Here is a 14,042-nt window from a genome sequence, read left to right as displayed (position 1 = left end):
TTGTATATTTTGGATATTAGCCCATTACCTGATCCCCCCTTTTATAAGGATCCTGTGGTTCCATTGGGCTCACCTGTAGAATCCAAAATAATCTTTCCATACCAAGATCCTTAGTCACATCTGCAAGCTCCCTTCTACCCCATAAGGTCACATATTCACAGGTTCCAGGGTTTAGGATGTGGACATCTTTGGAGGGCCTATCACACAACCCTTTAAACTAGAGGGGTCACCTGCTTCATCCTCAGTCTTCAGGCACAAAAAGTGTTCTTCTCCTCCCAATAACCCCACCCCCTGTCCTTATGGATGAGAAAGCAGCTGAGATCTAGGGAAGGTTGAGGAGATCTCCCTAAGGTAATGAAGCTGCTCTAAGAGGCAAAGGGGAGTGGGTGCCAGGGTTCAGACTCCTAGTACAGCTTTCCTTCTCACCATGCCAGGCCATCTTTCAGAAAGTTGAGATGTACTAAAAAGGAAAAAAAAAAAAAGTAAATCCATGTATGTATATGAAAAGGTGTCAATATTTGGGGGAAAAAACAGCAAAATGCTGGACAGTGTGTATAACATGATCTCATTAGCTTAAACAAGAGATGCTTGTGTATGCATTAAGTTCGTGGCAGGGTACATGAGAAACTGATCTCTAGAGAGGGCCCCAGGGAGTGGGGGAAGTAGAGGTTCTTTTCCCTTTATACCCATGTGTGCATTTACTGCTTTTATAATAAAGAATGAGTACTGGAATGGGAGTCAAGATCAAGACAAAAAGGAGAGAATTCATCTATAAAGAGTCCTTCACTTGAAATGAATCTGAGGAATGACTCAGAAGACAGACTTGCAGCAGAGCAGGACGGACACCAGGTTCATTTCAGCCAATGTGGATGGCAGCCTCACGGGGCTGCTTCACCCAGCTCGCCAGCTCCTCTGGGGCACAGTCTAATATTGTCTAGGAACAAAGCAACTCAGAAGATTTATGTAATTTCTCTAAGTACAACTCCAGATGAAATTTGGGCAAAGCACAGGATTTATCATTGGCTGCTATTCATTTTTCTGGCTGCTCTAAAATGTAGCTTTAGTGGAAGGTTTTATTCTCACAGGCTTGTTAACCTAAAAATAAAAAGGTCTTTCAAAGTGAGGCAACAAACATTTATTTGAGATTAATAATCTTATTTGGGAAGCAGTGATTCAGGCAGAAGCCCAGAGAATGTTCCAGTTAGGAGACAAAGGCAATGGGTATTTATGAGAAAGGGAAAGGGAAGGGGAACAATTACATCAATAGAAGGAAGGCATTTCCATTAGTGCAGATAGTACAGCATAGTGATGTTAATACTAAACAATGTTTTTAATTTTCAGTCTTGTCATTAGTCCAGTAGTTATAAAAACTGCTTTCTTATTATCTCTGCAAACAGTTCTTTGGGGCACAGTGTTGCCTTAGCCCCAGTCCAAAGGTTATTTTGCCCTGTTTTAACATTCCCAAGGTTTGAGACATAAGATGTACAAGGCAGTTCCTCTGGCATAACAGCTCCAGCTCCATTTTAAAGTGGCTCTATTTTGTTTATTTGTTTGTTTTGGACAGGCTTTATGGCTGGAGCCTTGGACGATTCTGATTTGATGGCTTAGGGAGACATCTAGGAAAACCAGATTTCTGGATTCGTCTGAAGCAAATGTGTTGATTCACGCTGCGTGTCGTGATGCTTGCAGAAGTGCGTTTCCCTGCAGAGTAATCCTCTCCGGCTGCTCTTGCACGTGCGGCCTGCAGCCACCAGAGGGAGCAAAAAGCAAACCTGCCTTTCATTGCTTCTCCCCGCACTTTTGCTCTGCGTTCGTAATGCACACAAGCTGGCCAATGCAAATGTTTCTAGAATAATATCATAATAAACTAATGTCCTCTGTAGCAAATTTAGAAATAGAGAGGAAAACAAGTCATCCATAACCGCACCACCCAGAGGTAGCCACTTTTAATATTATCATGTATTTCATAGCTTATATTTTTGTTTGTGTGTGTATCTGTACACATGCACACTTGGGACGATAGTAGGTATAGAGTTGGAGCCTGTTTAACACAATGGATCGAAGAGCTCCCTGTGTCATTTACAGTTCTTTTTAATGTCACTTTAAAAATTACTGCATGGTATGTCTCATAGTATCCCGTCTTAAATGCTGTACCATAGCTTAACCCTAACTTTTCATTAGGGAATTCAGGTTAGGACTTTCTTTGTGTGGCGAATACATGGTGTTAGGCAATTCAAAATCTCTGACAACCTCAAGCGGGGTAATGTGCTTGTAGATGTTTTCCTTCCATCCACGTGGTAGAGGGTTTGTATATATCCCACCCCATTCTACCTTGGGGTAGAATCAGAACAAGTTTTTTTTAATTAGCTTTGGATAATTGTTCCTCCTTGATTCCTTTGATCTACCAAATAGTGGCCATCAAAAGACTGTATGTTGGTACAACATTTAGAAAGTGATGCAAGATAATTTTTTAAATACTTCTATTTTCCTTAAGACATCTCCCTTGCCTTTGATCTTGTCGTCGGTATTTACAGTAACTTCACAATGTTTATTTTCAGGGAGATCTTAGAGCTTGTCCACGCTCAGGACATTTTTTTTTTTTCATGACCTTTCAATGACAGGAAGGACCCTGTAGCGTATTTTCACTTTATGAATTTACGTGGCTTGAATTCTTGTGTATTGACCTGCACACTGTACATTTTAATTTCACGTGTGCACAGGTTATAAAATAAATAGCACAACTCTTCCCTGAAAGTTGAAAGGAAGCCACATCCTGATGAAAAGTTCATCTTTGCTAAAACAAGGATTCTAGATGATTTCCAAGGATCCCTCTAGATGCCTTATCCAACTAGATAAACTCTTCACACCCTGTTTTACAGAGGAGAGCACAGGCTCAGAGGAGACATTTGTTTACCACTAGCTTGCAAGTTGTGTCCTTCCCTCAGGTCTTATTTTCCTTGACTGAGAAGTGACAGAGCCGATGCAGCTCACTGGCCTGCACACTTGCTGTTTGGACCTTGGGGACCAGGGGGTGAGAGGCGTGCTGAGCAGAGACTGTGCCTCTGAGCCCAGCATCCTCCACTGTCCATTCAGCAGCTTGGCTCTGCTCTGTTTCCTGTAATGGAATTCTAGTAAGATTTCCTCTCCAGGAGGAAGTGGAGGAGGGCAGGGTGCTCAGCACTGCTTGTTGAGTCGCTAAGGTCTCTTCTGGCTCTAACTGTCCACCACTTTCCCAGCCAGGACCAGGGCAGGCTTCTTAACTCCTGGACTAGAGTCTCTATCTGACCTCAAGAAGTGTGAGGGCTCCAAGGCTGGGGTGTCTCCTGGACTGAGAAATTGTTATCACTGCATCATTTAACCCTTGATTTTCTAAAGACTTACAGCCACCTGCCCAGAGTTTACCTCTCCCTGGGAGGTGTTTATCTGTTATTAGGGGTCTGAGTGTGCATGTGCATTAGGTCCTTAGCCTCTTGGAGCTTTAGTTTCCTTTTCTGTAGAAATGGGGGTGAAGACTGTATCCTCAGGCTATGTGTAAAGCTCTCAGCCCAGCGCCTGTCACCCAGGAGACTTGCAATAAATAGTCGGTAATGGCAACATGCATGGAAAGCCTTTAAAAATGTGCTTTCCCTTTCACTCAGCAATGCCACAAATTGGAATTTATCTAAGAACTAAAGCATCAGAGCAGGGGATCAGAGCAGCCCTGGAGCAAAGCATCCACCAGTAGGCAGATTTTGGATTATGGTCCGTCCATACAGTGGAATGTTATGCAGTCACTTAAAATGACAGATAGTTACATTTAACATGAAAAGACATCCACAAATACCGGGGGTGCCAAAAAAATGTATACAAGTAGACACTTTGGTCAACGTTGCTCAAACAATAGTTCGCCGTAATCAGAAGTGTCTGGATGCTAGTGGTAACCACTTTGAGCACCTCTTGTAATTGCAGAAGTCAAACGTGACTTGTATTCATCTTTTGTTATCGGTATATATTGAGTATTACAATTTTAATACAGTTTTCCTTTCTTAAAATGTGTATACATTTTTTTGGCACCCTCTGTATATCAAGTGAAAGAAACAGGTCCCCAAAATTGTATGTGGAGGGTAATCTGTTTACACACATATACACGTGTGCATATATGCAGAGCAAAAGTCTGGTAGGATGTACACCAAATGTTCAGAATGGTTGGGCAAAGCAGAACTATAAGTGATCCTGTGTTTCTATTTTCTGATTATTTTCAGTGGATATGCACTTCTATAATTTTATTAAAATAAATCAAGACAAATCCGTCTCCCTCTCCGTAGCCTCCTCTTTCAGTTCTCCCCTTCTCTCCTATCCTAAACACAATCTCTAGTTTTCATGGCCCTTCTGGCCCTTCCATTTCAGAAGCCCTCTCTCTTCCAGGTTATGTTGTCTGATTTTCTAGTCCCGAGCCCCTAGTACTGCAACTCGACATTTTTTATTCCTATCCTGGCAGATAAAGCAACTTCTAGGTGCTTTAATAATTACACATTCTTTGCTTTCCCAGTTAAAGCTCAGGACACCCCCATGGATTGTTGTTTCAGTGTTAATTTTCTGACCGAGGTAATTATACTTGGTTATGTAAGAGAGTTCCTTGGTTTTAGGAAATGCACACTGAAGTGTTTAGAGGAAGAGAGGGAGAGTCGGAAAAGGAGAGGGAAGAAGGAAGGAAGGGTTTCCAGAAGGAATGCTGTTGTCACTGGGCTTCAGTCAGCCCCTCCCCCCCCAGACTTCTGAAGTAAGGGAGGTGGGTACGTCCCCAGGTCCCCAGTAAGCTTCGCAGCTCCTGGCTGAAGAAAGGCCCAGCTGAGAGGTTTAGAGGAAGGAGGCCTGGACACAGCCTCTACCAGAAAGGGAGTGGCACTCCCCAGGGGGGGAGAAGCCATGTGGTCCCCTGCCCGGTGGGTTTCCTCGCCTGCACGATGAGGGGCCTGGACTAGACGGTCTCTGTGGCCCTTCCCACTGCTTCGTGGGAACTTGTCTCCCTCTGAGACTCATCAGTGACAGCCTCTCTATAAGTCCCTCAAAAATTCTTCCTTAGCCTCAGGAAAGAAGCTGTGGCCCCAGCCCTGAGATTGATGTTTGGAACTGCTTCCTGGTCTAGGTATTTTCTGTAGATCATATGTTTAAACTGTTAGGATATTGCATTGATCTCTACCCATACTGTAGGGTTTCAGTAAACCCACGGGTATACCGTTTGGTGGTTTGCTCTTTCATTCTTTCCTGCAGCACGTGAATGGGTCTCCTACCATGTCCCAGGCCTGTGATAGGCCTCGGAGGGTCAGTTATGAGTCCCAGTACCTGCCATCGAGCGGCGTGGGTGCACAGGATGGCACCTGCCAGGACAATTTGTGTAAAGCCACTTTTCCTTGTGACTGGAAAGTGGTAGGCAAAACAACCACACGCACTAGCTTCGCTCCCAGTTAGTTGCATGAACTTGGATTAGCCAAATCAGCTCGATGAGCCTGAGTCACCTCACTTGTTAAAGGGCGATAGCCATCGCACTCTGCTGCTGTCCTGCCCACCTTGCAGAGCTGTGGTCCTTCCACTGGAGAATTCTATACAGTGTTTTACCAACACGAGATGGTCTTGTGCTTCGTCCCTCAACATGCATATATGAAAGTGCTTTGAAAACTGTAGGGTCTTAAACACAAAGAATAACAGTGTTATCTCTACCCTCTACTGAGGTTAAAAGGGAGTGCTGCGAGGGCATGGTGGTAAAGAACAGGAGACTCAACGGTGGCCACAGAAGAAAACCAAGTTTTCCCAGTGCCAGGGTGTGGCTCAGAGCCGGGTCTTGGCAACGGAATTGACCATGGCTTTGTTCTTCCAGTGCACCAGGTGGCAGAGCGGGTGGAAGCTCTGGGGCAGTTTGTCATGAAGACCAGAAGGACCCTCAAAGGCCATGGGAACAAAGTGCTCTGCATGGACTGGTGCAAAGATAAGAGGAGGATCGTGAGCTCATCACAGGTATGTCGCACCTGTTGTGTGATGGTGAGCAGGTTTCTGATTTTATAGTCAAGGGGGATGAGAACTGTCCTTTTCAAAAAATCCTTTCTGATCCACATGACTCTGCTCATTCTCCAAAAGACATGAGTTTAACATAGTTTAGAATTGTCTTTTATACTGCAGAATTTCACTAATTAGGAAAAATTTGGAATTGGTAATAACTGAAACATTGTAAACTCTATTTGACAAACCATTCTAACGTATTTCTTCCTGAGCATGTTTCACAGTCTTATTTGTGAGTGAAACCATTTTTAAAATAGTGGGTTGTTGGTTTTTGTCCCCCAAATTGAAGGCATAAGTGGTTGAGAGTCCACCGTGGCTTCTTTCAAAAGTTTAGCAATTTTTATGCTGTAAAGAACAAATTGAAGGTATAGATTTTGTGAAGTATAATTTTTCATTCATTTTGTATAGTTGGCAGTTTATTTTAGGTCTTACATATCAGTTATCTGTTGCTGGATAACTTATTATCCCAAATTTTAGCAACTTAAAACAACAAGTATTGATTATCTTACGTGGTTTCTGAGTCAGGGATGCAGAGCGGCTGAGCTGGGTGGTCCCGGCTCAGTCTCTCGTGAGGTTGCAGTAAGTATGTTGGTCAGGGCTGCAGGCATCTGATGGCTTGACTAAAGCCGAGACTCGATTCCAAAATGGCTCCCTCACATAGCCTTTAGCTGGAGGTCTTAGTTCCACACCACACAGACCTTTCCGTGGGCTGCTCAGGACATGGTGGCTAGGTTCCCCCAGACCAAGTGATCCAAGAGAGGGAGACAGAGGCAGAAGCCACGCCATAGATCAGGTCGTAGATCTGGCCTCAGAAGTGACATTCCATCACTTGTGCTGTATTCCATGGTTCATACAGACCAACTCTGATGTCATGATGGAGGGCCCTATACAAGGGTGTGAGTATCAGGAGGGTGGCTACCATGGCTTAGTACTTTTTATGTTTATTTTGATGTTACATGCATTGAACATAAAACCATAAGCTGAAGTCATATACTTTTATGGCCAGTTTGGGCTTCCCCCACCCTGCCTTCAGCCCAGCTTTTTCAGAGGATAGTTTGGTGGTGTTGTTTTTTTAAATAATGCTTTTAAGTATAAAAACAGTACATATTCTAAATAATCCACAAGCTCTAACATCTATATCAGCGTTGTGTTTGATAGAACAGGTGTTGTTAATCTCCTGTGTGTCACTAATAAATCTAGGATGTCGCATTGTGCTTGCTTTTTTTGTGTTTGTATAAAATTTATCACTTTTGTATTTTACCACATTGCAGAAACACTGGAAAAGAGGATCCAGGAAAGGTTTTCACTCCCACCACCCTGTCACAACCATTATTTGTATTGTAGAGCATTTCTTTCTAGACATTTTTTTTTCCAAATGTTCATTTTTACAAAGTGGTTATGGAGATGGACATGTTGCTACCTAGCCTTTTAGACTTTTCTAATCCTTAAAAGTACAATGTATGGTGGATTCTCTGTCCCTCACGTAGAACTCTGATTAGAGAGGGAGGGAGGTGAGGAGGGCTGACGCTCTCCATCCATCTACCTCTGCTGCAGAGAGAAGACCCGTGGGGTGGGGTGTGGGAGGAAGCTGGAAACTGCAGGAAGGCTCTGGAACAGGCGTTGAGTGACTCAGAGCAGCCCTGCTCCCTTAAAAGGCAGGAAGCTAATCAGCCTGAGTGCGTGGGCCAGGATTGGGGTGAGGCACAGTCTGTCCAGGTATGTGAGCTCCTGCTGAATAAATCTGTGCTCACGGAGGGGACTCCATTTGGTTTTATGAGACTGATTTTCGCCTTTTGGGTGCCTTATTCTCTCCAGAGTGTACAATGGGTGGGCAGTGGGGACAGCCAGGCAGGCAGGCAGGCAGAACAGGGGAGGAGGCCACCAAAGTGAATACTGACGTGGGCCGTGCACTGAGTCAGTACCCCCACCCAGCAAGCAGGGGCTCCAGACGTGGGAGATCCCAAGACAGGTCTGGAGCCCCTGCTCTGTTCTCTGCTGTTACCTAATCTACCCCACATGTCATGTTTGGGTGTGTAGTCAGAGAAATCAGACCAGAAGAACCAATGTACTTAGGAATGTTGAAAGACCTGAAAGTGCCGACTCTGACCTTATTTCAGGGCCCCTTAGCCACACACAGCGTGGATATGAAACTCCTCCATCCAATCATGCAAAGCAAGCAGCTGTGTCACTTCAGATAATGGGAACTTGTTCGTGCCTCTAAGTGGCATTGCTCTCCACACCCTCGCCACCGCCTCATTCTCCATATTTAGCTCCAAATGCTTGAGTGATTAAAAAAATCAAGTGTGCCGTAGAGGATGTAGATTCATCATCTCTCAGGGTGCCTGGGGGACCCATGTGTTGAAGGACATAGGCTCATCCATCCTCTTTCACCCTCAGCCAGAGCCTGGGGTCTCAGAACCCACACACCACGTCTGGGCAGGACACTGTGTTGTAGGACCCAGGGCTCGTGTGGATTTATCTCTGGTGGTTTTGTATTACAAATAGATGACCCACAGCCCCAGTGTGGTTACAGTGAAAGTGGACTTGTTGCCAACTCCTGAACTGTTTACTCTTTTCCTTCCAGGATGGGAAGGTGATCGTGTGGGATTCCTTCACAACTAACAAGGTACAGTGGTGTCCCCGGCATGTTGAGGCCCCTCAGAACCCCAGCCTAGTTTAAAGGTAGTCTAGCTCTCCAGCCCTGTCCTCATTCCCTGCCTCTCGGGGAGCCTTCTGGGGGTGGAAACCCCACAAAAGCCCACTGTGTTTGGACAGCTCCACAGCCCACTTGAGCATTCATTTCTCTCTCGAGCTGAAACCCCTCACCCAATGAAGAGCATGCACAGTCACCACAGAGGGTGCAAAAAAAGGGGGTCGGAAAGGGCGTGGCCTGGAAAACTGGTCACATTCACACATGCAGCTGCATTTATTCTTCTTCTGAGTGATGGTAAGACACTCAAATCCCCAGGTTTCTCTCCCCTGTCTGTCTGTGGCCAGACTCCATAGCACTGTGGACATGAGCAGATGGTGGGCAGGGCAGCCCAGGCTGCAAGGGGATGAACTGCACTTTCCCGGGTGCAGTGGAGTCTGAGCCCCTTGCGCCTCTGGCCTGAGCATCCACATTAGACCTGAATTTAGACTCTTCACTAAAGAGAAAGACGGAAATCTATGTGTAGGTGCACTTGCGTGCCTCCATTGTGGCGACATTTACAGTAACAAGTATTATGTATTAAATACTCATATGGATTCCAATATTTACTTAGAACGTCTTCCTTTTCACTCTATTAAAAAACGAGAACTATATCTGTCTCAGATTGAAAGGTGTCCATATTCTGCATTCTAGCCGCCTCTCTATATACTCGCAGGTCAACAGACTTACAGTATACATGTAAAAAGTCATTCAAGAACATATTTTGAAAATAGGGGGAGTCAATAAATATGGTGAAGTATATAACAGAAATGACATTCGGATGGACCTTTTAAAGAAAAGGAGCCCCAATATTCATTCCTTCAGAAGAAGGGGAGTACAACATTAAGAAAGATAAACATTAAGAATGTTTATTTATTTTATTTTGCTAGTGGAGATTTTTAACTTTGAGACTTTATGACATAAAGTTCCGTTGATTATAGAAGGCTGAGACTCCTTGTCAGTCTCAAGCTCATTGTTACCCCAGTCCACTGCCCTTTGAAACTGTAATGAAATTCTATAGGAACACCAGTGATTACTATTTTATTTATTTATTTTTTGGTAAAAATGAAAAGTTAAGGCCTCTGTGCAGAACTGGCCCTTGTTGATGCTATGAACGGTGCATCCTGTGTTTCAGGAACATGCGGTCACTATGCCCTGCACGTGGGTGATGGCGTGTGCATATGCCCCGTCGGGATGCGCCATTGCATGTGGGTAAGTAGGGTGGACAGCAGCTTTTCAGGTTTCCTAGTTAGCTATAAAGCACTATTGTATGGGCGAAAACACACAAACAAATAAGAACTTGTCATTTTTGTTTCTCGCTTATTAAGCAATGTGTTAAATTCCTCCCTGAACTTTATCAAAGACAAAAAAAAAACACACAAAAATCTCTTTCAGACTTCATTTTTGTTACGGACTTACAATAGTATAAGTTTTAAACCTATGCCCTCCACTGTCAAATGCTGTTGGTGGGAACCCTAAATTGGTGCAAACATTTTGGAAAGCATGTTGGTAAAGTATATCAGAAGCCTGGAAAAATTTATAACCTTTGATCTAGTGATTTTACATCTAAGAACTTGTTTGGAAGAAGTAATCCAAAATATAGGGGAAAAAATGTGAACAATAACATTTATTGTAGTATTATTTAAAATTAAACCAAAAAAGGGGCAACAATATGCCCATAACAGGAAATTAAGTGAATTGTGGTACATGAATTGAATGGAATGCTGTACAGCCATTAAAAGGGAAATTCTTAGTTACACTAAATGAAAAGAGCATCCAGGTTACTAGGAAGATTGTGCCTTATGCTCTGTTCTCCTGGAGCTCAGTTTGACAGGGTTGGCAATGAGAACTGTCACCAAAATGGTTCCCTGTCCCTGTGTGTGTTAAACAATTCTGAGACTGTTCCAATTATTTCTACTGTAGAATCTCAGCAATGTTGAGAAAAGAGGCATTAGTATAAAGGCTGTGATGAACTATACTGAAAATGCATTTCGGGATGACACGGCTAGGGGTGTTTTTCTCTTCTTTTTAATTTTATTTATTTCCTTTTTTAAAAAAATAAGCATATATTATTTTTATAATAAGGAGAAAAGAATTTTATTTCAAATATGAAAACTCTGGGCCTCCAAGCAAAAGCTCTGGAGTCTTCTCCAGCCAATGTCACACAAGCCACCATCCCCAGTGTCCCTCTCTTTAGGTGGCTGCTTTGGTGGCATCTTCCCACTCTCTCTCTCCACTTGCCAAGACTCGGTGTACCTTTAGAACCCATGATCACATACGTGTATTTCACATTTTTGAATTTTTAAAATAATTCAAAAGTGAATTGTTTCTCCATTTTGTAACTAGATGGCAATATTTATATAAAATTCATCCCCATCTACTTCCTGAAAGGATATGAGGTGATCACAGTAAAAGACACAGATATAATACACACACACACACACACACACACACACACTCACACACAGAGGGAGCCAAAAAATGTATACACATTTTAAGAGGAAAAAACTATTAAAATTGTAATACTCAATATATACTGATAACAAAAGATGAATACAAATCACGTTTGACTTCTGCAATTACAGGAGGTGCTCAAAGTGGTTACCATCAGAGTCTAGACACTTCTGATTACGACAAACATGCTTGAGCAACATTGACTAAAGTGTCCACTTGTATAAATTTTTTTTGCACCCTGGTATGTATGAATATATATGTATTTATGTATATGACACATATGTAACACATTCATACATGTATATACCACAATTACAAGGTAGGTGCAAAGGAATTCAGCCAGCTGTACAGTCAGAAGGAATAGTCCCCACAACACTTCCCTCCCCTCAGACACCAACTTCAAATTCAGGAGTCCCCACAACCACCCTCAGGCTCAGTAATTTACTAAAATGACTCATGAACTCAGCAAAGTGCTGTACTCAGGCTCCCAGTTTTATCACAGTGAAAGGATACAATGAGAACCAGGACGAGACACACAGGGCAGAGCCCAGGAGGGTTCCGGCATTACCTTCTCCCAGCTACAGTGTGACTGTACGCCCAGAGTATTGTCACCTGCGGATACTCTCCTGAGCCTTTGCTCTCCTGAGTTTTTAGAAGGGCTCGATCACATGTTGCCCACACAGCTGATCGTAATCTCCTGGAGGTTCAGGCTAATACCTTTAGTTTCTAGTTTCTCCAGAGGTTGGAACTGATAAGGCATGTCCCAAAGCCCCCATCACAGATCACACTGTTAGGCTGTCTGGTAGCCAAAGCCCCAGACAAAGACTCCCATCAGGCAAGACATCCCAGGGAATCAGAGATCACCTTCCAGGAATCAGGAACAAAGGCCAGACTTTTCATTAGGTAAGGTAGTTATTCACCGCTCAGTAGGAATAAGAAATACTCTACATTTGAAAAAACTCTAGGATAATGTGTTTCAAACTCGGCATTAATTTTAGCAGATGCATAGAGTTGAATGGGTTACATAATATCTCAGTATTTAATGTTGAGATATCAGCTGTCTGGTTCTAAATTACAGAAGGAATATATTGAGGAGATCCTTCTGCAGTACACACTGAATATAATAACATAGTGAACAATGTCTCCTGCGGCTTTAGGCTATTTCTTATTTTCACCCTCATTCTATGGAACCCAGTGGAAGAAGTTCCATGAAGGCAGGGGCGCAGTCAGGAATGAGAACAATTTTACAAGGCCCAGGTAGATAGCTTTCTGGTGACAACCTGGTACAGAGAGGGTTCAGAGTGGAACTGAGTGGTGTCGTCACTTAGCCCTCTCTGTTTGCCTGAGCCCTGACATGTGGTAGCCGTCTCACAGGTTGTTATGAAAACCAAAGCAGAGGAAGTTCAAGGTGTGAACTATTTGTGAAAGTATTTTTTAAAAATATGGGGTCCAGTACATAAGGAGAGAGCATCAGAAACTAAACTGAAAAAGACTGAATTTTCATCTTAGATAATAGCACCATCTCCCCTACTTTTTTTAGAACTGCTAAGAGCAACTGTGATTCATTTGAGTTTCTCGTGGTGATCTAAAATAGTGTTTCTCAGCCATGGCTTTGTGATATCCCTGTAACTCCATTATCACACAGACCCACGCCTCTGTCACATTCTCTCAATGTCGTTATAGGTAAGGGGATATTTTTATTTCCATCTGCCTGCCTACTGGGTCTATCTCAGTTGGTTCCAAACCTGAGAGTTAAAACTCCAACAGTATTGACACAATCTTCTTCTTTAAAAAAAAGTGTTAATTGATTACACACACACATTTTTTATTTGAGAGCCATATCCCCCAAGAAGCCTTCATTCAGGTATTGTACACTTGCTCTGAGCAACTGAGTGCAAGCCGCTGGAGTGGCTGTCCTAGGGGAATTCAGTATTGAATAAAACATAGTGCTTGCCTTGAAGCAAAAAGAATACAAAAATAATGATAATGACTACTTACTGAGCATCTATCATGTGCCAAGGGCTAGTCTGAGCTCTTTATATACTCTTTACAACAGTCCTTTGTGATAGGTGGGTGTGATCCACTCGTTTTATAGTTGAGGAAACTGAGGCTCAGAGAACCTAAAAAACGTAACTAAGATCACAAAATGAGTTAATACTAAAGCAGAGATTCAACACCAGATACATCACACTGCAAAACTTCTCTGCTTCTCATAGCAACGCAAATAACCCTAAGTAATGAGTATCCCGACAGAGCTACAGGAATTACTCTGAAGCTTCAGCATGGGTCGCTGCAAGGGTCAGGGAAGCCCCTAGTCCAAGTGCAAATCACTCTCACCCACATAATCTATAAACAAGCTTGCCAGAGCTAGTTATTGGTAATACACTACCCTAGACTACACCTGTAGCTCCAAGCAGTTGGAAAGGCAAAGGGGGTCCCCCAAAAGAGAATGCTCCCTCCTAAATATTGTTCCCCATTAAAAGGAAGCAGCGCTCCTTGAAGTAAGGTTGATTGTAGGTCTGGGGCAGGACAAGAATAAAGCAAAGCCTAAGACACTTTCTTGTTGCAGAAAGCAAGGAAACATTCAAGAACCAATAGAATTATATCAAAAGGAAACAGGAGCTGCCTGGAGGGGCCCCCACTGTCCATATTTGGGGCAATTTGAGCATCACATGGAATGATGACAGTAAGAGATCGTAACACAGTTGAAGAGAAAAAGGAATCCATGGGTGTACAATGATACTGGTGAAAAGGAGGTTCTTTACAGAAAAATATCAGCAAATAAGTGCAGAAGGAATTATCAAATTAGAAGATCATCATTTTGCACTCCTAAAGTAATATTTGTTTATACAAGGGTAATCATGTT

General features: G+C 43.1%; 1 protein-coding gene across 1 annotated transcript in view; it reads left to right on the top strand.

Moving 5' to 3' along the window:
- The window catches only part of GNB5 (G protein subunit beta 5), a 34,812-nt gene that overhangs the window by 5,189 nt on the left and 15,581 nt on the right, over positions 1 to 14,042 (top strand). Inside the window, exons 2-4 of the mRNA XM_019747080.3 lie at positions 5,855 to 5,991; positions 8,618 to 8,659; positions 9,858 to 9,934. Coding sequence (XP_019602639.1) covers positions 5,855 to 5,991; positions 8,618 to 8,659; positions 9,858 to 9,934 — 256 coding nt within the window. The remainder of the gene's footprint in view (positions 1 to 5,854; positions 5,992 to 8,617; positions 8,660 to 9,857; positions 9,935 to 14,042) is intronic.

This window comes from Rhinolophus sinicus, chromosome 3 (assembly GCF_057876585.1).
Source record: "Rhinolophus sinicus isolate RSI-liver-muscle chromosome 3, RSI-T2T, whole genome shotgun sequence".
Taxonomy (NCBI): Eukaryota; Metazoa; Chordata; class Mammalia; order Chiroptera; family Rhinolophidae; genus Rhinolophus; species Rhinolophus sinicus.
The sequence above is the reverse complement of the archived record's forward strand: the minus strand, read 5'-3'. Positions and strand labels throughout refer to the sequence as shown.